The 26,476-nt window shown below is 33.9% G+C and overlaps 1 protein-coding gene across 2 annotated transcripts in view; it reads left to right on the top strand.

Moving 5' to 3' along the window:
• The window catches only part of LOC132105722 (protein kinase C-binding protein NELL2-like), a 41,796-nt gene extending 22,303 nt beyond the window's left edge, over window positions 1-19,493 (top strand). For both annotated transcript variants that reach the window (XM_059511063.1, XM_059511061.1), the window contains exons 14-20: window positions 1,729-1,851; window positions 3,178-3,273; window positions 12,700-12,840; window positions 12,990-13,183; window positions 13,271-13,447; window positions 17,042-17,269; window positions 18,801-19,493. In XM_059511063.1, coding sequence (XP_059367046.1) covers window positions 1,729-1,851; window positions 3,178-3,273; window positions 12,700-12,840; window positions 12,990-13,183; window positions 13,271-13,447; window positions 17,042-17,269; window positions 18,801-18,842 — 1,001 coding nt within the window. In that variant the 3' untranslated portion in view covers window positions 18,843-19,493. The remainder of the gene's footprint in view (window positions 1-1,728; window positions 1,852-3,177; window positions 3,274-12,699; window positions 12,841-12,989; window positions 13,184-13,270; window positions 13,448-17,041; window positions 17,270-18,800) is intronic.
• Window positions 19,494-26,476: the final 6,983 nt, after the last annotated feature.

Genomic DNA, 26,476 nt, shown 5'->3' with positions numbered 1-26,476 from the left:
GAGAGAGAGAGAGAGAGAGAGAGAGAGAGAAAGAGAATGAGAATGAGAGAAGCACAATATGAATCTGTTGTTGCTGTTGGAAACTGCTAGATCTGCCCATCTGGAAGATATAAGGTAAATGAATATGTGTGAGGCAAGGAGAGAAAGATTTTTGTTAATATGAGTAATTAGCAGGATAATTGGTGTCGCTATAGCTATCATGGGCAGATGAGTCAACGCAGATGAGAAATCAGACCATACAAACACGTCCACTGTGAGGGATTCATCTGAGTCAAATGCTGCTTGGCATGACTTTAATATCACTGATTGAGGTAAACAGAGCTTGCGTCAGAGGAGCCAGTGGAGCTGATATTGGACCAAATTCTTTATTGGCTTTGATTTCATCCTTTTTTTCTTTTGGATCTTCAAATGAGATGATAAAAAAAAATCAATGATTTTAAATGCTACAGTTGAATTGAGGCATCACAGCATTGTAATGCACATGAAAAATGAATATTCAGTCTGAGATTAACTAAAATTGCATTTCAGTTATTTGTGTTTTTTTATATTAAGTGAGTTATTTATATTAAATAGGGAAGTTGTGCATGCACATTTAAATATCTAATATAAACCAACATTTACATTGGTCGATACTGATTCTAATATCGGCCGATAACCGATATGGTATCAGCATATATTGTGCATCCCTAATATCAAACATAAGGTTAGATTTTTTGTTTTGTTTTAGACAGATCTCTCTCTTTTGCTTGGTCGGTATGATATATTAATGAGGTTCACTGAAGTTTCACCAACATTTTCACAGTATCTTCACTATTCTCTCTGAGTGTCTGTCCGATTCTCCTTAACTCCTGGTTGCTGTGGGAACATTTTTCCCCAAAGAGAAATATTAATGACAGAGGCTCTGCAGCGGAGGACCGTTCTTTGACATTTCAAGCAGGCTGAGTGAAGCCTTTCTTTAGTATGGGGTCATCTGGAGGTCATTGTAAGACTGTAACATGGTGAAACAATACATGGACTGGTTTGCTCTTTTTGTTATAAATCATATGTTTCAATCCAATAATTTTGGTTACTTCATTTACGAGAAAATGGAAAATGACTATTAAAAATTAAAGTTAGTTAGAGTGCTAGTGACAAAAATAAAAATAAATAAGGAATAATAAAAAAAGATAAATACATTAATATCTTTATTAAATAAGGATGTATTACACTGATCAAAAGTCACAGTAAAGACAATTTTAATAATACAAAATGTTTCAACTTTAAATACATGCTGTTCTTTTGAATTATTTAATCAAAGAATCCTGAATTAATTTGTTTATTATTAATTATTTATATATCTGAACATCATGAACTATAGCCCTTTTACAGTTTTTTGAGACATTGCTTCCCAGATAGAGAACGTCTAAGGGCAAAAAACTCTTTGACAGCATCTCAAAAGTGCAGACAACCTTCAACAAAGACTGTGGCATATTATTTTTGTACAGTAGTGTCAGTTATTCCCTAAGCACTGTGCTCATGCGCATCTGACTCCTACTCCTTTCCGTGTTTTATTCTTTCTTTCTGTCTCTTTCTCTTTCCTCCTGCCTGTTTTTCATCTTTGAGATGGAATTGCATGCCCTCCGAGAGAAACAGCAGCAAGGAAGATGGAAAGTGCCGGATGTGCAAAAAAAAAAAGTTGTGCAAAAGTGTGCAAACACACACTGATGCACACTCCTCTTGTGGTTTCAGAGCACGATGAGTGTGTGCATGGACTGAATACCTGTGACGAAAACGCTCTTTGCTTCAATACGGTTGGAGGACACAGTTGCTCCTGTAAACCAGGGTTCATCGGTAATGGAACTGTCTGCAGAGGTAAGCACAAACATCTGAACTCAACATTACACACTAGTCTTGGTACCAAAATTACAGTAAAAATTTGGATTTTCAATATAAAATGTAATTAATGTTAGTAAGGTAGTTGTTAAGTTTAGGTATTGGGTAGGACTAGGGATGTAGAATATGATCTTTCAGAATATGTGGTTTTAAACAGCCAATATGTTAATAATCGGCATGCTAATAAACAACTCGTTTTTTTTTTTTTTTTAATCCAAATGACTTACTTCTGTGGAACACAGAATATTGAATAATATAGTTTTTTACCAAACAGCTTTGGTAAACATTGGCTTCCATTGTATGGACAAAAAACTGACATTTCTCAAAATATCTTATTTTTCACAGAAGAACAAAAGGCACACAGAGAAAGTATTTTTCAATGAAAAAAAACAAAAACGTTTTTTTCAAGCAATTATTCCAAGTAATCAATAATAAAAACAAAGAAACAAATAAGCCAATAAATAAATAAAATGCATAATAATAAAATAAAAATAACTGAACAAAGATATTGCTTTATGAATTCCCCATTTGCATAAATATTAAATGTTTATTTATTAATTAATAAATATTTTAGAATTAATTCATATGAACAAATATGTATTCAATAATTTGTCAAGTAGTTATTTAGGTAAACAGTTCATAATAAAATAACAAAGAAAACAATTAAAAGCAAATAAAAGAAACATAACAAAGATACAAATTAAGCAAACAGTATTGAAGTTTTTCTAATTATTATATTAATAAATAAATGCTAAATATTTTGGAATTGATGTAAATAAATTAACATTTACAATAAATGTAAATGTTATTTCTCAATTAAGTAAAAAAAAAATCCAAAAGTAATTAGAAAGTAAACAAAGTAACATATTAAAAGCAAATAAAACAATAATCAGCATTTGCGCTGCATGACCGAATGCATGATCAGGAAAGTAAAATTTTCTTACCAAGACCAACATTTTGACCAGAAAGTGTGTTTAACCATTCACATATGGATGCATGCTGCAAATGGTACAGTTAAATTATATTTACACAATTGTTGTCATTTTCCACTTTTTCACTCGAAATTGCTAGTAAATTTCATAATTAACTGCAAAGAAATGGCAAGTAACAAATACACTTGAAATTTTGAAAGCTAAACTTGTGAAGCATACTCTAATAATCTTTGTTTTATTGATGGACTATCTTTGTTTTACAGTGCACACATGCATTAGCTCAACCTCTGGTTTGCAGAGAGCAGGTTTTATTGCTGTGGCGTAATCCTGCTGAAATGTGTGTTGACCCCTGTGTCTTGTGTTTGATGTGCAGCGCTGTGTGAGGGCCAGTGTCTCAACGGAGGCTCCTGCGTCTCTCCAGATACCTGCGTCTGCCAGCAGGGCTTCACTGGAAAGAGATGTGAGACAGGTAAGACACAATTAGGCCAGTGGAAGGACATTTCCTGCAACCTTTCTGCAGAGGCCAGGGCAAGAAATTGGGAGTGGAGTAAAGTGTACAACATGTTCTCATGCTGTGATGTTGCCCCTCAAGTGTTTTCATAATAGTGATGGCGTGAGGTGGTAGAAATGTAGTGCTGTAGGAGCTGGAGAAGCCCTGAGGTGATTTATTTTTGATATTTTCCAGGCGAGTGAGATACTTATCTCAAATGATTTCCAAGAATGTGAACATGATCACAGATGTCTCTCAGTGGACTGTGCCATGTTTCATGACACTGTGGATATGTATGTTTGCTATAAATTTGATTATTAATGTCTAAGGACAATATAAAGTGCTGCTAAACTTATTCACTTAAGTGTTGCTAAGATTATTCTCTATATTATGTTGTTCTGCATAACAGAAGAATATAGTTCTGTGTTACAATACAGAATATAAACTAATGTTATTTATTTTATTCTAATTAGAATACAGATTATTATCAAAATGTTATTTTCAGTATTGAAAGTGTTACTTATTCTCAATAACAACAAATTAATAATTAAATGTAACAAATGTGAATTTTTTTTTTAATTATTTAAAAATGAAAAATTTAATTACTTGGTATAACTACTTTTTGTAATAGTGCGAATTATAGAAAAATGATTACTTTGAATTATTATAAAAGTTAAATATTATTATATTTTACTTGTTTTAATATATTGTAATATTATTATAAATTAATGTTAGTAAAATATAAAAAAACATAACATTAATATAAAAATATAAATATAATAATGTTATATAATAGTGGTGGATATAAAAATTATAATATTATAATAAAAGTTCAATATTAAAATATTTTCAGTAGTTGCTATGCTTGTGAAAATCTATGATTTTTCGATAATTTAAACCTCAAGTTTAAGTTAAATATTAATATAAATAATTTGTTACAATTTATAAATTATAAATAAAGATAATTATTTATCTATTTATCAATCAATCAGCAAAAATCAGTGGTCAACTTTCAAGCTAGTGATACATTATCTAGTGCAGCTTATCCTGATATATATGCTATATTCTATCATCAGTGCACCATTTATTCATAAACCCCCACATACTGTATACACAAGTGAACCAAGTTTCATTGCACTTTAAATATATGTATGTCTGATTCTGAAGATAGATGTCACCTGTTTCTCTGACACCATATATTAACCAAAAGCAATATGAGAGTGTAAAGATATAGATCACATTTCCTCCATGTAATTTCAGTTTGTGTCCTAATCAGTCATGACAAATGTCACACGACACGACGTCTTGTTTGTGTTTTGTCATGCTGCATGCACTGACAAGCCTTGCCCACACCTCATAGCTTTATATTAAACATTAAAGATGTTCTGAAGGACTGTGATTTTGTAGCTTCACTCAGTATTGCATTTTTAGTGTTGACAGGAAAATTACTTGACACTGAAAACTTTTCATGTCCCAGGATTCGTGCAGGCAGAAATGAACACTGAAGCAAAAATAAAAAATAAAAAATAAAAAACGATATCTTCTTAAATATCTGTGTAAGATAATATGCCTTTTTTCAGATAATATAATTGTATAATATTTCTTTGTAAGTATCTGTGAAATTTACTTGCAGTTTCTGTGTGAATATTGTTTCTAATTCTACACCAAATTTATTTCCATGTAGTTCTAAGGATGTTTCGTAATACGAGTCAACAAACCAAAATACTGACAAGGAGATAGATTTTTCACAGTGCAGGGTTCTGTTGGCTTGCAGGTACAATTTCAAGCGAGCCATTTCAAGCGAGCCATTAAACTTTGGAAGAGCAGAAAAGAGATGGACATGAAGCTTTTTTATGGCTCTGGGGATGGGTCTGTATGTGTGTGTGTGTGTGTGTGTGTGTATGAGAGAGAGAGAGAGAGAGAGAGAGAGGGAGGCAGAGACCTCAGAACCTTTTGCTCAACATTACCCAGCAGGGTATCTGCCGGTGGTTTTCTACAAACCGGTCCAACACCCACTTGCTTCTATGTGTGAGTGACAGAGGGATGATGAAGGGAGAGAGAAAAAGAGGAGTGAGGAGACAGGAAATGAGGAGGCATGGGGACTAAAGGAGACAGCTGGTGGAGAGATAGAGAGAAGATAGAGTGAGGTGTGGTTTGCGAGACACTGTGTGTGTACTGAACGCCTGACTCACCGTTCTTGGAGGCAGAACTAACTGACACACAAACAAACTCACAGCTATGTTATACATGGGTCAGGTTTTCTTACATTGCAGGGATCAAATGTCTCCACAAGAATGAAAAAGCCTAAAATATCTACATAGGAAAATAGCTTAACAAACATGCCAAAATCTTTATGGTAATTTTACAATTTACAATTTATTTATTGTCTTTTTGTTTGTTTTTGTTTGCCTGTGTTTTTGGTTGTTTTATTTATTGTCAATTACAGAGCTAAATTTGAAAAAGAAAATGACAAAGATAAATACAAATATTTTACAATATAAAATAACAGAGGAAAAATCCACTAAGATCACTATATATATATATATATATATATATATATATATCATCAATCAATATGATAAAAATCATAAATATTTATTAAAAAACTTTTGTTTGTCTTTTTTCACATTTAAATTAGATTGTGAAACCCCAATTTTTTGTTCTATTTTTATATTTTATAAAAATTATAAATAGTTATAAAGTATTTGAAACCCAGAATGATAAATTATTTTTTTCATTTGTTTGCTCATACTCATGTTCAATTGTTCATTCGTTCATTTAATTGTAATATGCAGAGAGCAATTACCAAAAGAAAAAGGACAAAAAAGCTTTTTTTTTTACAAACAAAACATAAGACAAAATAATTCAGACAAAAAAACACACCAAGATTTATTTATTTTTTAAATAAAAAAACAACAAAACTATTTTATTTTATTTTAAGACCATTTGTTTGCTTGTTTTAATTTGTTTGTTTGTATATAGCATTCATCTGAAATAACCAAAATAAGATTTGAACAAAGAAAAAGGGTAAACCAAAAGAATTCCGAGAAAATAACACCAGGATTTATTTATTCGAAAATTTCTTTGTTGAAAATTTATTCGAAAATTTCTTTGTTGAGTGCTTTGCCTTTTGGACACCTTGTACTGTATGTTAAAGAGGTCTTATGCATTTCTTTTTATTTTGTGGTATTTTTCTGTATATATGAATGATAGATTATGCGCTTTATGCATCATTATTATTATTATTTATTTTTTGGGGCGCTCAGCCGTCTGTAATCTCTCACGGTTTCTCCTTCATGTTTTCTGTCTTCCTCTGAGGGGAAATATAATGTTATGACAAAAGCACAAAGAGGATAAATATTGCACAAACAAAATGAGAGAAAAAGAAACGTCTGTTCTCCATCCCTTTGAAACCTCCTATCCCTCAACTAAAAGAACTGCATTATTAAACTCTCCGTCTTTGTCAGTAAGCCTCTCTCTCTCTTTTTTTAATCTATGCCAGCTTGAGGTTGGCACATATGGCCAACTTCGGTAACACTCCCCACCAGTTCTTTAAATACAAAGCAATCCATTAGTTCAGGGGATATTGTTCTCCTGGTAAAATAGAGAAATGATTTGATAAGAGCTTTGTGTTTTTATTGTTATTCTGTTCTTTAATGAGAGTAATCGACTGAAGCACAAAGACTCTGAATTATCTTCTCCATCAAATATCCTGTGGCAGAGATGCTTTCTGAATAAAAATGCTGTGAGGGAAGCTCTCTCTCGCTCTCTTTTTATCTTCCTCTGAAAAGGAAGCTGTAGGGAGTCGCATTTCCTTTCATATTCCAGCTCTTACCTCTTACTATCCATCGGATTGGCTAAGATGCTTCACACATGCTCTGTTCATAAAAGAAACCCAATTACAGGAGGTCCTCAGGGGTTAAACGCCCTGAGCTCGGGGGTCCTTCCTCTTAAACAAGACCTTTCTGCAGGCTACTTGTTAATTCTTTATGTGATGGGTGTATAGCAAGGGGATGTAAGCACCTTCAACTTGCAGTCTTGCGGAAAAAATGGCTGCAGTTTGTCGCTGAACACCTTAACTGTGTCTTTGCAAGAAGCCTTTACTCATAAAGCTAGAATGGAGCGCTACCCCAGTGAAATTTGAACGAGAATATCTTCAGAAGCTCTAGTGAGACAGTCCCACAGGGAGGAGCGTAACATTGTATGTACAAAGAGAGTCAAAACAACTGCTGGTTGGGTCTTCCGATAAAACTCCTCTATGTTTATTTAAGCGCTCTGATTATGTCTGCTTCATTGGGTTTATGTATTCCAAGGCGTTACTCATCTTGTCTAATGAGGTGGAGCTAATTAGTGTTTAGCTGTTGAGCTTCCTCCCTTACTGTGCAAAACAGCCCTCTGTTTTAGAGGTATCAGAAGAAATATCAGAGTAAAACTGAAAACTAAGATGTAATGCTGTATATAGTATGAAATAAAATATTTTCGACTTTTCTCTTATAATTTTTATATCGTCATGTATTATTGTGCATTTTAATTTTAAACACAACATTTTCTTTTTAACAAATGTATTCAATAAAATATTTAATCTGTCTAATTAGGTTGAACTAATATATGTTTAGTTGTTGAGCATCTTTCTTTTATTATTTATCCTGCGTAACACTGAAAAATAATGTATAATATTATGTAGGTATTATTTTGTATTACTTCGTTAAACATTTTACAATACAAATATTATAATTATTAAAATTGTTAAATATATTATTTTAAATTGTTGAATATACTTGTCATGTTTTCTTATATATATATATATATATATATATATATATATATATATATATATATATATATATATATGTATATATATTAATATATTATGATTAATAAAATTGTTAAATATTATAGAGAGTTTTTTATTTTAATATTTTTGTCAAATTTTAGAATACAACATTTTTATTTGGAGTTTTATATAATTTTATATACACTGTCGAAAAATGTTATATAATAAATTTTAATTTAAAAGTTTTTTATTTAGATTTATTTTAATGTCATATTTTATTATATATTTTAATTTATTAAAAAAAATGGTAAGGGGGTGAGAAAAATAAATCTATTGTATCTACAGTATTTACTTTCTATGGGCTCGTGTTTTTCTCAATTAATATTTCTAAAATGCATCACCATCTCCAATAAAATGGGTTGTGAACAGCAATTCACATTGACTTTAAAGATAATACTTTCCTCTGAATTGCCACTTTTATTGGGGAAGCTGTGAGATTCTGCTGTCTGCCTTCTCAATAAGAAAAGGTGCATGTTTGAACATCCTGTTCAAAAAAAAGTGCCAGACTTGTTTGAGAATGGGACCAGACTTTCATGCACACACTCTCATTTGCATCGAGGCCCTTCTACAGTACTGAGCTCCCCAGTGAGAACCAGCAGTGGGTGTGAATCTGTTCATTAGTGTGAGGATGGAGAGGGAGGATGAAGGGAAGGGAGAAAAAAACGAGAGCAGGGCAGATGAAGGAGATAGCTGGGGTTGGAACAGCTGGGACATTAAAGGACTGAGTGGATTGATGACTACCCGCTTGAAGAATCGTCCCTGATGAAATTGACTTGAGGATTCCACTGTGGACCCATAACTATTCCCGTCTGTGCTCATGGGATTGGATAATCTGTTTTACTTGGCACTTATAATCAGGAAGTGTTCAGCCTGCTAGTAAATTACACACCATGATTCTCATGATTATCTCAAAAGAATCTGCAATCTTAAAGGAATATAATTCACCCTAAAATTAAAGAAAAATATACAATTTTGCATTACATCACTTGCTCACTGATGTGAATGGGTACCATCAGAATGAGATTCCAAACGGCCGATAAAACCATGACAATAATCCACAAGTAATCCATACAACTCCAGTTCATAAATGTCATGTGAGGTGGACAGATGTGAGGTTGAAAGAAACAAATCCATCATTATGATTCTTCAAATCATTGTTTCCTACAGTACTCAAATACGACCGTAATATTAATAATATTGCTTTCTCAAGTGAAAAAGTTGTCTTATGTGAATCAGGAGAGAAATATGCACAGATAAATCACCATTTATAACCGTCCAAAACAGTTCAAAACTAATATTTTGGTAGATTTGGGAGTGAGAGAACATCAGGGAGTGGACTTTGTCACTGGAGGAAGCAATACTATGAATTATGAAATTTAAGAAGATGGTCTTCTTAAAAGGTCTTGATGATGGATTTGTTTCTCATAAGCAGCTTTTCCCATCACAAGACATTAATTGATGATCTGGAGTTTACTTGTGGATTATTGTGATATTTTTATCAGCTGTTTGAACTCTCATTCTGACGGCACCCATTTACTGCAGAGGATCCATTGATGAGCAAATGATAATGCTAAATTTCTAAATTTCTCATTTGCATCTTGGATTTTCCGAGGGTGAGTAAACTTTCAGCAAATACTCATGAGTGAATTATTCCTTTAAACTGACCTTGAACAAAACTCAAGCTGCAGACAAATGGAAATATTTGAGGATCCCAAATTTTGAACAAATGAGATGGTGACTGTGTGTTGTGCCGTTGACTTGTGACATTCCGTGACAAATTAGTGGCAGGGCTACAGGACAGCAGGAACCCTGGGGGTTTGCCCATGAATACACAGTCAATCAATACTCGCTACTTCTAACTGACAACACAAATGCCAGCCATTCCTCTGAGGGAGATGAGTGCAGTGTGTGTTTGTGCTCAAGGAAGAAAATGAATAAATTCTATCAGTTCTGCCTACATCTATGTATTATTCAGCACTGTTTGTGTTATTTTCGCCGCTCTTTGTTTAGGAGGGATGGGGGAATTAGTGTTAGGCAAGTGAAATCTTTAGAAAAAGTGTGGAAATCTTAGTCAGAGGAGTGAAAAATATTCAGAACCTTTGCATGAAAGATTCTCACATAAGACATTCTGCTTCTGATCAATTGTTCCTGCAGAAGGTTCTCTTAAAGGGACAGTTCACCCAAAAAAGAATGTTCTGTTATCGTTTATAAACCCAAATTTACAATGACCCTATATGATAATGACCCCAAATTTAATTAAATATTGTTTTATTATATATATTATGAATTTTGTAAATGAAAATGCCCAGTGTTAAGCATTTTAATTAATGTGACGGAGTAAAGGTTAAACGGTTTAATCTCTCTATTTTTTTCTTTAAAATGTAATGCTTTTATTAAGCAAGGATGCATTGAAGGGTTAGTTCAGCCCAAAATGAAAGTTTTGTCATTATTTACTCACCCTTATTTTGTTTTAAACCTGTAAGACCTTTGGTCATCTTCGGAACACAAATTAAGTTATTTTTAATTAAATCCAAGACTTTTCTGACCCTCCATAGAGTGCAAAATAACTACCAGGTTCAAGGCCCCAAAAACGTAGTAAAGACATTTTTAAAAAGTCTATGTGACATCAGTGGTTCAACTGTAATATTATGAAGCTACGAGAAGCTCTTGGATTTTGTCAAAAATATCTTAATTTGTGTTCTGAAGATGAATAAATGTCTTACGGGTTTGGAACGACATGAGGTTAAGTAATTAATAACAGAATTGTCATTTTTCCCTTTAAATCGATCAAACATTACAGTAAAGAGATTTATAATGTAAAATATTTCTGATAAATGCTGTTCATTTGGAAGAACAAAATTCTGAAAGCAAATATATTATGGTTTCCACATATATATTTTATGTTTTCATCACAGCATATTAGAATGATTTCTTTGAGATAATGTAACACTGAAGACATTCATCTTCAATATTTTATAATATTATGGCCCTATACTGTATATATATTTTTTTATATATATCAAATTTACCATTTTTGGACTTTTCTGAATATTTTAGTGGTGGTTTTATGCTGTGTTCTGTTCATTTAGAACATGAAGGTGAGTAAGTGATGTTGAATTTTTCATTTTTGAGGGAACCATCCCTTTAAAGATTTCTCAGCACGTGCAATACTAATATGCAACACTTGCAAACCTAATTCACAAGCTCCTTTCGGCGGTTTCTCATATTCTGTGCTCTTTTACAAAGACTCTCAAGGCTACATTTTTTCCCTCTCTCTTGCACACCCACAGAAACACAGTATTTGTCCATTTTTGTTTTACCCTCTCAGCCTTGCCTTCACTTCAGACATTGCAATTGGCATTGAAATACAATATAATGCACAGTCTGAGATGGGTGAGGTGAAACACATTTGGTAACCTAAGGTTTAAGTCACAAAATCATTTCTCACCCAGTATGCCATTGTGGTTGAAGTTATCATTGAACTGGCTGGATCTGAGGGACGCTCAACATAGCTTTCTGTGGGAGTGTATTCCAAGGACAAGCACTGAAAGTTGAATAGATTCTGAAGAGCATCATTATCAACAGCTGTTGGATTACGCTCCTTTTAAGACGCCCATGGCAGAAGCTCTATTTATCTCCCTTTCTTTGTGTCTGGTGTGAGGACAGACATCAAATATACTTACAGTATGTAGATTTGCATCCATTTGGGAATTTAAAAAGGTTATGGAAACAGGATAATACATTCTAGCATAACTCAACATTAAGAATATGCATTTTAAGGCATTTTTATAATGAAATTATGGTGATAGATACATTGTATTGTATTTAATTGAACATTTTCTGCTTTGTTATTCGTTTGTGGGCATATTTTACACACACACACACACACACACACACACACACACACACACACACAAAGAAACCTCTTACCGTCACAGAAAATGTATTTGAAAAAAGATTTGTTTCATGCTAAGTATGCTACAAATACCTTTACATATTTATTGTACTTAATAAAAATGTGCTGCAACTGTACTAAAGTATACTAAACTGGAACAACTGATTTTGTTCTTAATGCACTTTAATTGTGCAGAAGTAGTGCTGAAGTCCAACTAAAGATATACTGAAGTATCTTTGATTGTGCTAAAGTGGAACTATGACAAGTATACTTCAAACAGACTTTAAATATCTTACATTTAAAGACTGATATTATTCAAAGATCATGCAATCCGCATCAATAGTCACATTGAAATAGAGTGTAATTATCATTTTATATCAGCAAGTCTCAAGCGATATGTCAGTAAATAGATTTGAACTATACTTAGTATGAAATAAATGTAATTTAAATATATTTCATTATTTTTACTAGGGTGTATACACACATACACACGCTCTCTTTAAATATCTTTCTGGCTTCAAATGCCATAACAGATCATACTGAATAATATTTCATACTATTTTTACCACTTTTTTCATGATATTTTTGACGTCGTTCAGGTACAGCTGTGCTCACCTGTGCTTTTTCCATACACTTCTTGAGTTTTCTCATGCGTGTCTCCACCTTGTCTCTTCAGACATCGACGAATGCTCCGATGGATTTGTGGAGTGTGACAGTCGAGCCACTTGCGTCAACCTTCCTGGCTGGTATCACTGCGAGTGTCGCGATGGCTACCATGACAACGGAATGTTCTCGGCCAATGGAGAGTCATGTGAAGGTAACTTGTTTCAAGTTTGCTTCTTTTGAATGGAAGTCAGTGGAGAAAGATGTATGGTAGTAGTTAACTAGATCATGCTAACCAGCTAAACCATGACTCCTTGGATGTAACTTGACTTAATTGGTGTCTTCTTTTTTTCTGGTTGGTAGACATTGATGAATGTGAGATGGGGCGGCACAGCTGTGCTAATGACACCGTGTGCTTTAACGTTGACGGAGGTTATGACTGCCGCTGTCCGCACGGTAGGAACTGCACGGGCGACTGCGCCCATGACGGGAAGGTGAAACACAACGGGCAGATTTGGGTGCTGGATGACGACAGGTGCTCTGTCTGCTCGTGTCAGGTGAGCCGAAGGGGCTGATGGGAATTGTAGTCAAAGGAAACCTCATTTTCTTTTTAATCCGACTCTTGTCTTTCTCTCCTGTTTCAGTCGGGGTTGGTGATGTGTAGACGGATGGTGTGTGATTGTGAGAATCCCACGGTGGATGTGTTGTGCTGTCCTGAATGCGACCCTCGTCTGAGTTCTCAGTGTTTGCATCAGAACGGTCTGCTGGCGTACAGTAATGGAGAGACCTGGGTGGAGAACTGCCAGCAGTGCCAGTGCATGGTGAGTGGCAGCATGTTATGCCAACTCGATGTGGTAATGCGTTATGATTGCCAGTATATATTTATAAACTAGTATATGGTGGACATTAGAAACGAGTATTGAAATATCTCCACATTTAGAAGTAAACAGTGGGGCCCAAATTTCTAATACCACTAGAAAAAATGAAAAACATTTTTGAAAATGTATTTTGCATACATTACTGTGTGTTTTTTGTCATTATAAAATGTTAATGAACCTGACATACTGTATTATAAAACCTAGTGGTTCATACAGTATGATCTGAAAATGTTCAAAATAGCATCTTGTGTTAAGTAGCATATATTATATTATTTTATATATATTTTAAATGTCAAAAATCTATTATGAATATGTATTCAGTATGTAAACAATTTAAAATATTTAAAATAATATAAATATTATATTTTTTATAATAAAATACAATATTTTAAACTCTTAAATATTTAATCATACTTTTGCTTTGTTTTTCAACATTTTAATTTAAATCAAAATATGTCATTAAAATATTCTCAGACTTTTGGATATGATTATATTTCTACGTTATTTAAATATAATTGAATTATTTAATATGAGGTAAATGTAAAATTGTTATATTATTTTATAAATTATATTTTAAATGTCAAATGTTTAATATTTATGAGGTTAATTTTTTTAAATAATTAAATTAGATATTTAAAAAAAAAATTAATTATACTTAAGCTTTGTTCTACATTTTTAAATCTAAATTTAAAAATAATTAAATTAAAAATGAAAATTTTCTCAGACTTTTGCATATTATTATTATTATTTGTGATAACATATTATATAAATTATTTAATAGTAATAATAATAATAATAATAATATCTATTTGTAGTGGTAAAAGTATTTTGAAAACTATTTAGAATTTTTTTTTTTTTGGAGTTTTGGAAATTATTTTAAATAAATTTTTTGCAAACCTTTTAACATCAATGTAATTAAAGTAAATAAAAAATAATAATAATATGAACCTCACGTATGAGGAGATCAGCTAATCATAGCATAACTTGTCATAGTTCTTGTCACAAGTACTTTGACAAAAACAGCTGAAGAGTCAGAGTGAAAATGGTAACTTAAAACTGAACTGCAATTTTTTTGGTTCAAGCAACCTTGACTACCATTATAACTGGACTCGAGGAAAGGAATATGATGCAAAAGTATGAAATATGTTCCCTTTAGCAAACTGTATGCATTCACACATGCACAACGCTCAGAATAAACTCCACTGTCATTCTGTTCCTTGTGTATTAGATTCAGATTCAGAGAAACTGCTGGCCACAGTGGAACTTTCTGCAATATCTCAGTCAGGAAACCTTGTGCCAAAACCTTGAACAATGCAGTTTTCAACCCCTCTGGTGTTTTTCTCTCCTGTGTGCTGGTGTTCAGCACTGAACATCCAGAAGCCATTTTTCTTTCTTCATGCAGAACTTTTTTCACTCTGTGAAGAATTGAATTATAAAGTCCAGCTAACTCTATCTTTCTCTCTAGTGAAAATCCTTACTTCAGTATTTGCTGAGCTGACAATGGGTTCAAACAGGGCTCCTAAACTTGTCAGAGGTTCTTCATATGACATGCCAGGCTCCCAGCTTACATTTCTTTGTCTCACAGAGAACTAAACCTTTTCCTCAGAGTTTAGGACTGCTAAACTTGTAGGTCTATAATTAATTCAGTTAAAGACCTCTAGACAGTTGTGGATGGTTTAACCAATGAAGGGCTTGTTTTCCGCGCAAATGCTAAAGCCAGCCTTTGGATTAATTGCTCAATAACTGACTTTCAATTGAAAGTCCTTTTTAATCCTAGACAAGTGTGATCTGTGTCCGAGAAAGGAACACGATCAAACAGCGCCAGATTTGCACAGCTATATTGAAATTTCATTAGGTTTCAGTACAGTTGCTTTTTGTTTGTCTCTTTTATGTTGTTCTTATACTGTTATCACATTCTCTTTCAGTCAGTGCTTTCTTTTAGTCCTTTTCAACCCCCTTTACTCTTCGAATCCCTAGTAAAAAGTAAAAAGTAAAAAGAACACAGAACTTGAAAGAGTGGAAGAGACACCGAAAAAGAGAGAATGGGGCAGGAAGAATGCTTTGTGTTTTAAGAATACAAAAGTGTGAGGAGTGAAAGAACAAAGAATGTTTCCGGAACAGAAATCTCCAGGAGGAAAGAGAGAGACATTCAGAGAAATATCTGCATTCCCTTTGTAATCAAGGTCTGCGTAACCTGCTCATTCTGACTCTGGATGTAATCTGAAAAATATTTTGTCTTGCAGTGATATAAAGCAGTCGGTTCACCCAAAAAATGAATCATTTATTCACCCTTGTGTGGTTTTGAACCTGTATCTTTCTCGGAAACAAAAAAGGAAAAGATTTTACAGATCAACTGTAAAATAATATAAAATACTTTTATGGTTCAAAACCCCAAAATGTCTATTAAAAAAGTCTAAATTTGAGTCATAATTTGCATTGAGTCAGTGAGTTGAACTCTAGAACTGAATTTGTCCAATATGTAACCGAGTCATTAAGATCAGAACACCAGATTCATTAGAGTAAATCCACAGATTCATTAAAATGACTCGACTCAAAGAAGAAATTAATACTTTTATTCAGCAAGGACAAAATAAATAGGTGATATTTAAGACTTATAATGGTAAAAAAAAATTTCTTCAGAACTTCCTATACATCAAAGAATCATGGAAAATCATGGTTTCCACAAAAATATTAAGCAACACAACTTTTTACAACATTGATAACAATATAAAATGAAAAATGAGCAGCCAATCAGCATGTTAGATTTATGAAGTAATGGCTGCTAAAAATTCAGCTTTATCATCACAGGAATACATTGCATTTTAAAATATATTAAAATAGAAAATAGTCATTTTAGCTGTTTTTGATCAAATAAATGCAGCCACATGCATATATTTTTTATATACACAAACACACACACACATTCATTTTTTTTCCTCAGCTTATGCACATACACATTACAGAGTGAAAAACTTTGATTCCTCACAAAGTAAAGTGATTTAGTATTAACTGAAAGGCGGGAGATTCTGCCAACATATTAAGCATTTGATCTCCTCATACTGTCCCTAGATATACACACTGGTGTTTTTTCTCTGTCTGTCTTGCTTACACTTACCGTGCAGTGTTTATTTGGACTGACCTTCACACACTTTTTTTGTTTGTCATTCCAAGTACACCATCACTTTATTCTTGCACCTGTGGAAAGCATCCAAAAAGGATCAAAGTTTTGATATATTTTGACACATCACGTGCAGTCCAGCAGATGTTACACAACGTTTTAAAGAATGCAGGAGGAAACAGAGCCCTGTGTGAGACTATATGAAACCAGCTCTGACCTAGTGTCGTATCGATCCTTCATTACACAGTCCTCTCTGGATCAGGGAGTGCAACACACTATTTGTGATTTGCAGCATGTTAAAAAGCGGAAGTGTATAATTTATATGCTACTAGCCTCTGCTAGTAGTACACGGAATTGCAAAAAATATTGATTCTGTTCTGTATCAAATTGAAATATGTCTCTGTCTGTGTGTTTCTCAGAGGGGGGAAGTGGACTGCTGGCCAATATCGTGTGCGCCGGTGGCTGCCTGTGAGTTTACAGTGGTTCCAGAGGGCGAATGCTGTCCACGCTGCGTCACGGACCCCTGTCTGGCCGATACCGTTCGGAATGACATCACCAAGACCTGTGAGGATGAATATGGGATCACTCGCTTCAGTGGCTCTGCTTGGACCAAACACGGCACGGAGTGTTCCCTCTGCCAGTGCAAGGTACTTGACACTTACATAACCACCCACAGACGCACATGTTGCAAATCACCAAGATGTTTTATTGAGTATTTAGATGTAAACCCCTGTGCTTGTCATTAAGCTGGATCCTTTCACATTTTCACAAAGGCAGCTTCCTCAGGCCCACTAAGGGTTTCATGGACATCTGGCTAATTTATTTTTAAACAGTTTAATACCAATTCAGTCAAAGGCAAAGGCTTTTGGTGGTGCGCCCAGTCACAGCTTTGAGTTTATTGTTTTGGTGCATATAAATATTATTCATAAAACACTTACAGTGAGATCCAAAATTCTGAGACCCCACTGAATAGAGACATCTAGAACCTAATTTAAACTTTGAAAAAAACAAAGATCAAAGAAATCAAAGGAACTTTGTGATAAGTGAGCATTAATGGATCTTTTTCACAAACTTCGGTAACATTTTCCCATGGTTATTAGCATTATCAATATAGCAAAGTTTATATATATATATATATATATATATATAGTAATGCACATTTATAACACTATACTTTGTGTTTTCTTGTCTTTTTTGTTTTTGTTGTTCAAAGAAAATTTCTACCACTGAATCTTTTATTTTTAAGGTATTTGCTAATTTTTTGCTCACAATTGTGACCTTTTTTTCTATATCTCGCAATTCTGAGTTTATCTTAAATTTTTTGATTTTTAATATAAACTGAGAAAAAAGCTTGAAGTCACAAAGAAGATAAGTCACAATTAACTTTTTTTTATTTTATTGGAGAAATGGGCTTCTATACATCTTTTCTTTTAGCATGCCATGATTGGGGCTTCTTATAAAATATAAATTGTAATGAAAAAAAAAATCATAATAATTGAATTTGATAATAAATAAATAAGATATATTTTCACTAGTGGTCTCTCACATTTAGACACCTCTCTAAATGATGTGCCCATTCATTTAAAGTGACGTGACGTGACATTCAGCCAAGTATGGTGACCCATACTCAGAATTCGTGCTCTGCATTTAACCCATCCAAAGTGCACACACACAGCTGTGAACACACACACACCGTGAACACACACCCAGAGCAGTGGGCAGCCATTTATGCTGTACATGCACTCCCCCACCCACAATTCCTGCCGGCCCGAGCCTCGAACTCACAACCCTTCGATTGTGAGTCCGACTCTCTAGTCTAACCGTTAGGCCACGACTTTCCCTTTATAGATAAATAGCTAAGAAACATGGACAGTACACAGAAAATGGTCCCGGATGATGTGAGATTTGTCTTTGTGAGATGAATGTAGGAATAAAGAACAGAGCTCAGGGACAGGAGAGAATTCATCTACTTATAAAAGCACCTTATGTGACTGGCCAAGGTCATCAGCATCATTTAAGCTGAGCGATGAATCATGAGAGGCTGTACTGATGCTTATTTAATGAGTTACAGAAATACAGTATGGAAATGCTTGAGTGAGTGTCAAATTGGCTACTTTCCTTTTTTGACTAATGTCTCCTTCCTTTACCTTCCCTCCCTCCCTCTCTTTTTCTCTACAGAATGGTCACATCTGTTGCTCTGTGGACCCTTTGTGCCTCTAGTCCTATTCAAAGACAAAATGTCTGACCACTTTTCTTTTTCTCGCTGTCCCTTTGTCTTTGTCTTGGCTCTCTGTACAGTTTCATCCCCTTCAGATGATCATTTTATACTAAATCCTCATATGTATTATAACATAAAAAATATACAGATAGCTCAGTCGAACATAACAAAAGATAAAGCAACCAATCGTTTTAGCTTTGAACAGTGTTTCAGATTTGCTTCTCTGATGTTTATTTGTCATTTATCAATTATCATTGGAAAACCATGAAACAATATTCAGATAAAGTTTTGCGAATTCCAGTCAATTTCCAGGTTTCAATATCAAAACTATGTTGAAGAATAAAGGTTAACTTGTCAGTGATCGCAGTGTTTTGTGCTTGATGGGTTCAACAGACTGCAGACATGGTCAAATCCTTTGTAAATGACCTTAAAGTGTTTACTTCTTCCAGTATTAGTGGTTGTTCCACTCCCTTCCAGGGAAAATATGATCTTGATGTTGTGAATAGTTTATTTAATGTGTTTGTTTCTCATGTCTTTTGAATTCTGTTTTTACTTTGATGTTTCTGTTGCACCTCTTGTCAAATTGATGTTTTGTTTCCTGGCTCGGTGCACTATTGTGTCATGGTGAAATAAAAGGTTTCCACTGGAAAATATTCAGATGCATTGTTGTTCTTTTTTCTTTATTTAACACAAAACAGTATAAAAACTATTGGCATTTGTTTATCAGAAAAACTCATCTCCATCTGAAGCATTTTTGTTGCCATTTACTAAATATTTTATATTTAGGTGTATATCAGAAAATGTTAGTATGTATATATACATTAAATCTATTCATGTTAGATTTTCAATAGAGGTCTACGTTGTTTTCAATGTTTGATGCAAGATGAAATTTTGAAATGCAAAGTAATGCGATTTGTAAAGGTCAAAGTATAATTTATAAGAATTGCAGTTTGCATCCTATCTTACTTCCAAGATGTGAAGTATTTCAGAGTGTTATTATAGTTTAACTGAGATTAAAGATTACAGATTACAAAGATTTTTCTTTGGAATAAGCACAGATGAATCTTTCACAATAAGACTAAATAAGATTTTGATTTCATCTTGACTTTTAAGTATATTTTTTGAGAGGCTTTGGGATCCTTGAGGCAACTGGGGGTTTGAAATAGACAATGGAACATCACAATAATGTTTTCTTTTCAACATCATTATTTTGTCCAATTGTTTCCATCCTTGCTGATTCATTGACATTCTCCATGTATCTTTTCCCTTTCAAGTCTCTATTTAATAGAGCTTTCAGTCTTTATCCATCAATCTAGTTTCTGGGTTCTTCTCATGCAGGCTGAACTTGGGTTTATTTCAGTGCCAGTAATCCTGTGCAATTACACTTGCTTTGAATAGTTGGTTGATAGTGGCTGGTTCTGTTTTCCCGGCCTCTACAGCCTCTCTCATCTCTTTCACACGCACACAGTTTTCCCAATGCAGGAGATTACTGCAGGGTGATGCCTCTCATTTCCTTGATTTTACTGATCTCTCAGATTAGGGACCATACTGCAGCTCTGATGTCACTGTGCCAGCCCTCGCCTCACCATGTGCCAACCTTTATCTGACCTATAGTGTATGCTCATGTATGTGGACATATGGGTGTGGGTATGTCTCTGTTTTCTCTTAATGAAATACGTGTCTAATGTGTGTGTATATATATATATATATATATATATATATATATATATATATATATATATATATATATATATATATATACTGTACACACGTTATTGTTATTATTATTAGCACTTAAGTTTCGTTTGTTAAGACGAATATGTTTAAAAAATGTGAAATAGAATGGTGGAAACATACTAAACTCCATCTAAAACTAGTTTAAATCCTGTTTATTACCTGTTTGTTTGTTTGTTTTTTATCTGTGAATTTAATATTTTTATTCATTTTTATTCCTGTTACTACTTTCTATGTTTGTTTTTATTTGTCTTACTGCAAGAGCACTTAAAATGGGGGGAAAAACATTCTGTTGATTTTCACAGAAGCACTTTTATGAAAAAGTACTATTAAATTATTCTTTTTTTTATTTAAAGTAGGACAAATTACTGATTGCACCTTTGACCTATTATCACCATGCTGATTGCAATTTCTGTAGCCATGCTTATTATTCTTATATTCTCTCTCTCTTTCTCACCAAGTGCTTGTTTTTTTAATCTCTTGCCCTTTTCAGCACATTGTGTAATCTTGCTAAAGTGGTGAATCGGGTCCCTGCCAAAACTAACTGGCAATGTCTCTTTCCCCGTTCTGTTGGACACTTTGGCTCTATATTTGTCTGCCGGCTAATGGAGAGCCAAGAGTCTGACTAGTGCTTCCACATGCCTGTGAGAAGCAGAGAAGAAGAGAGGAGATGGGAGATTTGGGGGGGGGGGGGTGGACAAAGTGACCAAGTGACCCGACATGTTGTCTGGTTATCCAACTGGCTCAGAAAAGCCTGTAGCAGAGAAGAGCCCCACACTTGAGCAGAAATATCAGCACCACGAAGAGCTCCTCTGAGATCTTCTCTTACGTCAGCACCGGAGGGACAGACTGCCAGCAAATCTGACTCTCAAAGAGGATAGAGCGTCTCTTTATGACTGTTTGACTAAGTTTTACAGGCTTGAAGGGATACTTCACCCCAAAATGAACATTCAGGTGTCTTTTACTCCCCTTCGTATTGTTCCAAACCTCTACTGTATCACTTTCTTTCTGACAAGGAAACCAAAAGAAATACAAAAGAAGATAATTTTTACAAGCTTTGTGAAGGATGTAAAAGCACCATAAATGTGACCCATACAAAGCCATGTGATAGTTTGTATGAACACACTGGTATTTCATTATTCACTGATGATGGGACATTTTTGATGATTTTTACAGTGTGAAAGACATATGAACAATAGTTCATTTGTATCCCTTATATTCTGATAAGAATGACTTTGTTGTTGCGATGTTTTGGATGTATAAAAATAATAGTATAAAAAGACAATAGTATTTTTCCTTTAGGGTTTTGATATGTTCCTCTGACTCAAGAAACTTCCTTTTTTTTTTTTTGCCAACTGAACTCATTTAACCAAAAAATTAAATAAAAATAACAGTTAATTATCATACTTTTATTGAATATATAAAGTACTGCCAGATGATCATTTTCATCTTTATATAAATAAGTATTTTTATTTGTTTAATTAATTAGTCACCAATTGTTGTAATCTTTAATAATTATCCAATATTATAATATTATAATATATATTTATATATTTTAAGTGATTTTAAGTAATTTTGAGGCTCCTTTGTAAGTCTGCTAGTCCCTGATTGAGAACCACTGCTGTACAGAAATACAACAAAAAATATCAATGCAAATAACTGTCAACTGTCTGACTTCTACCGTATGTACACCTAGCATGTTACACAGTTAAAATTTTGTTTATTCATTTTAACTATGATCAAAAAATATAAAATAAAGTATCAATCTAATAATTCAATGCAAAGTATGTTTTTTGGGGGGGCTATTATAACGATGCTGGGGTTTCCTCAAACCCTGAGAGTTATGCTAATTTTCCATAATATGTGATGTTGTACATTTCCTTATATATGAACTGTTTCTGACAGGATGAAGTGTTCACTGAGGTTAGCGAAGGGTGTGATGCTCTGACCAGTCTTATCCAGTTCAGCAAGACAGCGTTTTAGAGAGGAGCAGACACGTTAAAAACCTCAGATCCGCCAGAAGAAAAGGAATCATGTTACCTTTGATCTTCACTGACTGAAGTAAGTCTCGGTGCGAAATCTCCGTCTTTTTCTCTTTCACTATCCTTTGCTTTCCCCCTCCCTCTTTCATTCAATCCCACCTTTTCAGCTCCCTTCAGTCAATTGAAATTAAGAAGATCTGTAGCGAGATCCATTTTCTCGGCCATATTACTTTTAGAGACCTATAGAAGTGGCTTGAATGATCTAATTTCACTGCATGGAAAGTTTAGTTTCCTTTTTAACATCATATTTACTGGCTCTTTAATAGTTACACTGTTACCAGCAGCACTACAGCTGCAGTTTAAAGTCATTTCAAGCCAATCTGAAGTCAGATGAATCATTTCGATGGTTGAGAACCTCTTCTTTGATATGATTTTACTATGACATAAAACCACCTAAGCACTCAGTGTGAAAGCATGAATACTGAAGTATGGCAGAAAGGGGATTGGTTATGCTGTGCTGAAGGTTCAGCGGATCTATGGCCAGGGCTTTTCCTTTGATGTCTGTGCCATCGAGCGTGTTCATGCAGTAATGAACACTCTTGAATAGCATGAATATTTTGAGCCGCAACTGTTTATTTTATTATTTTTCTCTAATAAAGCTCGGCGATTCACTCAAGGGACTTAATGCAGAGTTTAAAAGCAGTCCTTGTCGCTAAGAAATAAATCCTTTTTTATTCCTGCTATGAGTCTCTCTTCATATGCTTTGCAAAAGAGATTTATTTTCAATTTATGGCTTGAATAATTTAGGCCTAATAGACTTCATCATTCATAGTATTGTATTCTGTAGAAAAGGATGGTTTCCAATTACTGGACCATAATGGGAGATGATGTAGGGGGTGAGATTCTAATACACCCCTAACAGATGTAAATCTGAATATTTTCACTCCCAATTACGATTATTAATAGGGCTTAATAATCATTATCACCTCTCACCCTGAGTGTAATAATTTAGAGAATGTGATAGTGGAGAGAAGTGGGTCCCATGATACTCTCTGACATATAGATGTACTGTACATGCCCCTTGTACACACATATAGAAACATAACATATGCTAAATAGACTGATCAGTAGCTATTATGCTGGCATTGTTCTATGTGATTCTAGGAAAGAGAGATAAAGGGCTCAGAAGAGTGAGCAAAGATGATTAAAAAAAAGAAAATAACATGTATATAGTCCTAATAAATGGGACTTTTGACAGTCAAGCTGAGATTACTAAATTTTTTAATATTTTAAAATGTTTAACGTTCTGTAAAAATATATTTTAATGTATGTAAGATTTTTTTTTAAAATAAATTAATACTTGTATTTGTATGGATTCCTTAACATGACACTTACACCGTTATAAAAGATCTGTTTTTCCAAATAAATGTTTTCAAATTGTCCTCATCACAACAACAACATTAAAAAATAAAAAAATAAAATAATAATAATAATCAGCTTATTAGCATGATTTCTAAAGGATCAAATGACAAAGGCTTGGGCAATAATGCTGAAAATTCAGCTTTGCCATCACAGGAATAAATTACATTTTAAAACATCAAAAAAAAAAAAAAAAAAATAATAGTAATATTTTACCATTTTAACTGTATTTTTGATCAAATAAATGCAGTCTTGGTGAACATAAGAGACCACTTCGAAAATATTACAAACAATACTGACCCCAAACATACAGTAAATGTATTTTAGCCCAGGTGTGTTTTAAAATTAAAGGCATTTTTGTTAAATTATTCTGCTGTTTAGATACAGAATCCCTATATGTTTTATATCTGAAAACAAACCTCTTTTGAAATTATTCCAGTTTTCTTGGCGATGAGCCGCTCATTGATTTATTTTATGCAGTATTTGTCATGCTTAAAAAAGTAGGACATTAACTATTACTGACAGTTCGTAGAAAGACACTGTCATATTACAGATATTAATGACTACCGAGGCTGTGTCAAATGAATAATCTGTCAGTCCGCCTTGGTAGCTGAGAACTACAGGGACGAGACACTAATCAAGAAAAATTAGGTTTCAGAGTAATGATATTTTAAAACCATATCACAGTCACATGGGATTAAAAGAGAGCTATTTGATCATACATACACAAATGTATGATTAGCAGGCTTTAAACTCAAATTTAGACAGAAATTTTATGTAAAACTGACCAAGTCATTCAGCTTTAGCATAGAGCTAAAAGTGCAGTAAAAAAAGAACTAATTGAAAACAACTGTTAATATCTTGCGCAGTATTTCTTCTTCAGTCTTTAAAATCAATCTTAGACAGAAATTCAATGTAAAAGTGACCTTGTCATTCAGCTTTAGCATTAGCATGCTAGTGCCTATTAGCATAAAGTCCATAGTTAAACTATGGTTAGTGTAGCAAAACAATGGTTAAATTGTGGCTTCAATGGTTTAACTATAACCATGTTTTTATTTGTTTTATTTGTAGTAAAGCCATGGATATTTTTCACAAGGGTAGTCAGTCAGTGTAAGGTATTGAGTTCTCCATAACCTATATTCATAAATAACCTGCTTTATCTACTTATAATGAATAAACCATTCTGCAAAAACCTGCTTAAACAGCAAGGAAACGGTGAGCCATGAACGTAGCCCTGCATTTTTATCTGTTTGAAATGTCAATAAACCCTGAGAACAAAGACGATTCTGCACTAAATGTTTATTTCCCCCCAAGGACAAAATGGAGCCTGAGTGCATGTGCGTATGCGTGAGGAAAGTGAATTTCCTCACAAAAAAGCTACTTTTGAATAATTTGTGCTTAAAAAGCCTTCTTGTAATATCAGCAGGATTCAGCACTCTGTCCTGCCCTTACATGCATTCTCTCTCTGCCGGCTGAATGCTAATGCAGGTGTTACACTGAGCTGTCAGGCCACTCTCTCCTGCTGGCTATCAGATAGCTTCGAGACTGCAGTGTAAGGTCTTGACAGATGGCTGCTCGCTCTCTCTCTCTCTCTCTCTCTCTCTCTTTCTGTTGAATGAAGCAGAAGGGGTGTTTTAAAGGACACTGTCAGAGCACTTTCAAACTCAGTCTCATTATTATCCTCCCAGCCCATCTCTCCATTCTCCTTCTTTTATCACAAATTCGTTTTTCCCCCTCCTCCCCTTCAAGTTCCATCCAACTACTTCTCCCTGACCTTAAAGTATCTCATGCACTCATGTCATTCTTTTCTCTGTCTCGTATTCTTCTTTATCTCTTGTCTCTGAATGGCTTGTTGCTTTCTATTGTGTGACTGAACATTCTGAGCAGCACTTCTGATGGAGCTTTCTTTTAGATGCATTGTGCATTAAGACTACAGGTGAAAATGGGGTCCTAAACATTTTGTGTGCATTGTTCCTGTAGTGTAAGTGCTTCAGTACTGCTTTTAAAATAATGTTTTTAACTGCTTGTTATACAACATATAAAATAACATAGAAATAAAAAATAAATAAAAAAGATTTTTTTTTTAAATGTACAACACCCTCAGGCTGTAAAAGTTTTTCTTCATCAGAAAAGATTTGGAGAAATTTACATTGCATGACTTAGTCACCAATCTATCATCTGCAGTGAATGGGTGCCGTCAGAATGAGAGTCAAAACATGGAGTCCTGTGGCCTTAGAGGTCCTTAGACTCATTCTGACGGCACCCATTCACTGCAGATGATCCATTGATGAGCAAGTCATGTAATGCAAAGTTTTCCCAAATCTATTCTGATGAAGGAACAAACTCATGTTCATTTTTGATGCCCTAAGAGTTCATACATTAGCAACAAATATTCATGTTTGGGTGAATTATTCCTTTAAATAAATGTAAAAAAATATAATAATAAATCAAACTTCAGAGCTCACTCCAAGAATTACTTTCCAGTTATACTATTTAAAAAT

This window comes from Carassius carassius, chromosome 26, assembly GCF_963082965.1.
Source record: "Carassius carassius chromosome 26, fCarCar2.1, whole genome shotgun sequence".
Classification (NCBI taxonomy): Eukaryota; Metazoa; Chordata; class Actinopteri; order Cypriniformes; family Cyprinidae; genus Carassius; species Carassius carassius.
Note: the sequence above shows the minus strand (reverse complement) of the source record. Positions and strands in the feature narration are given on the sequence as shown.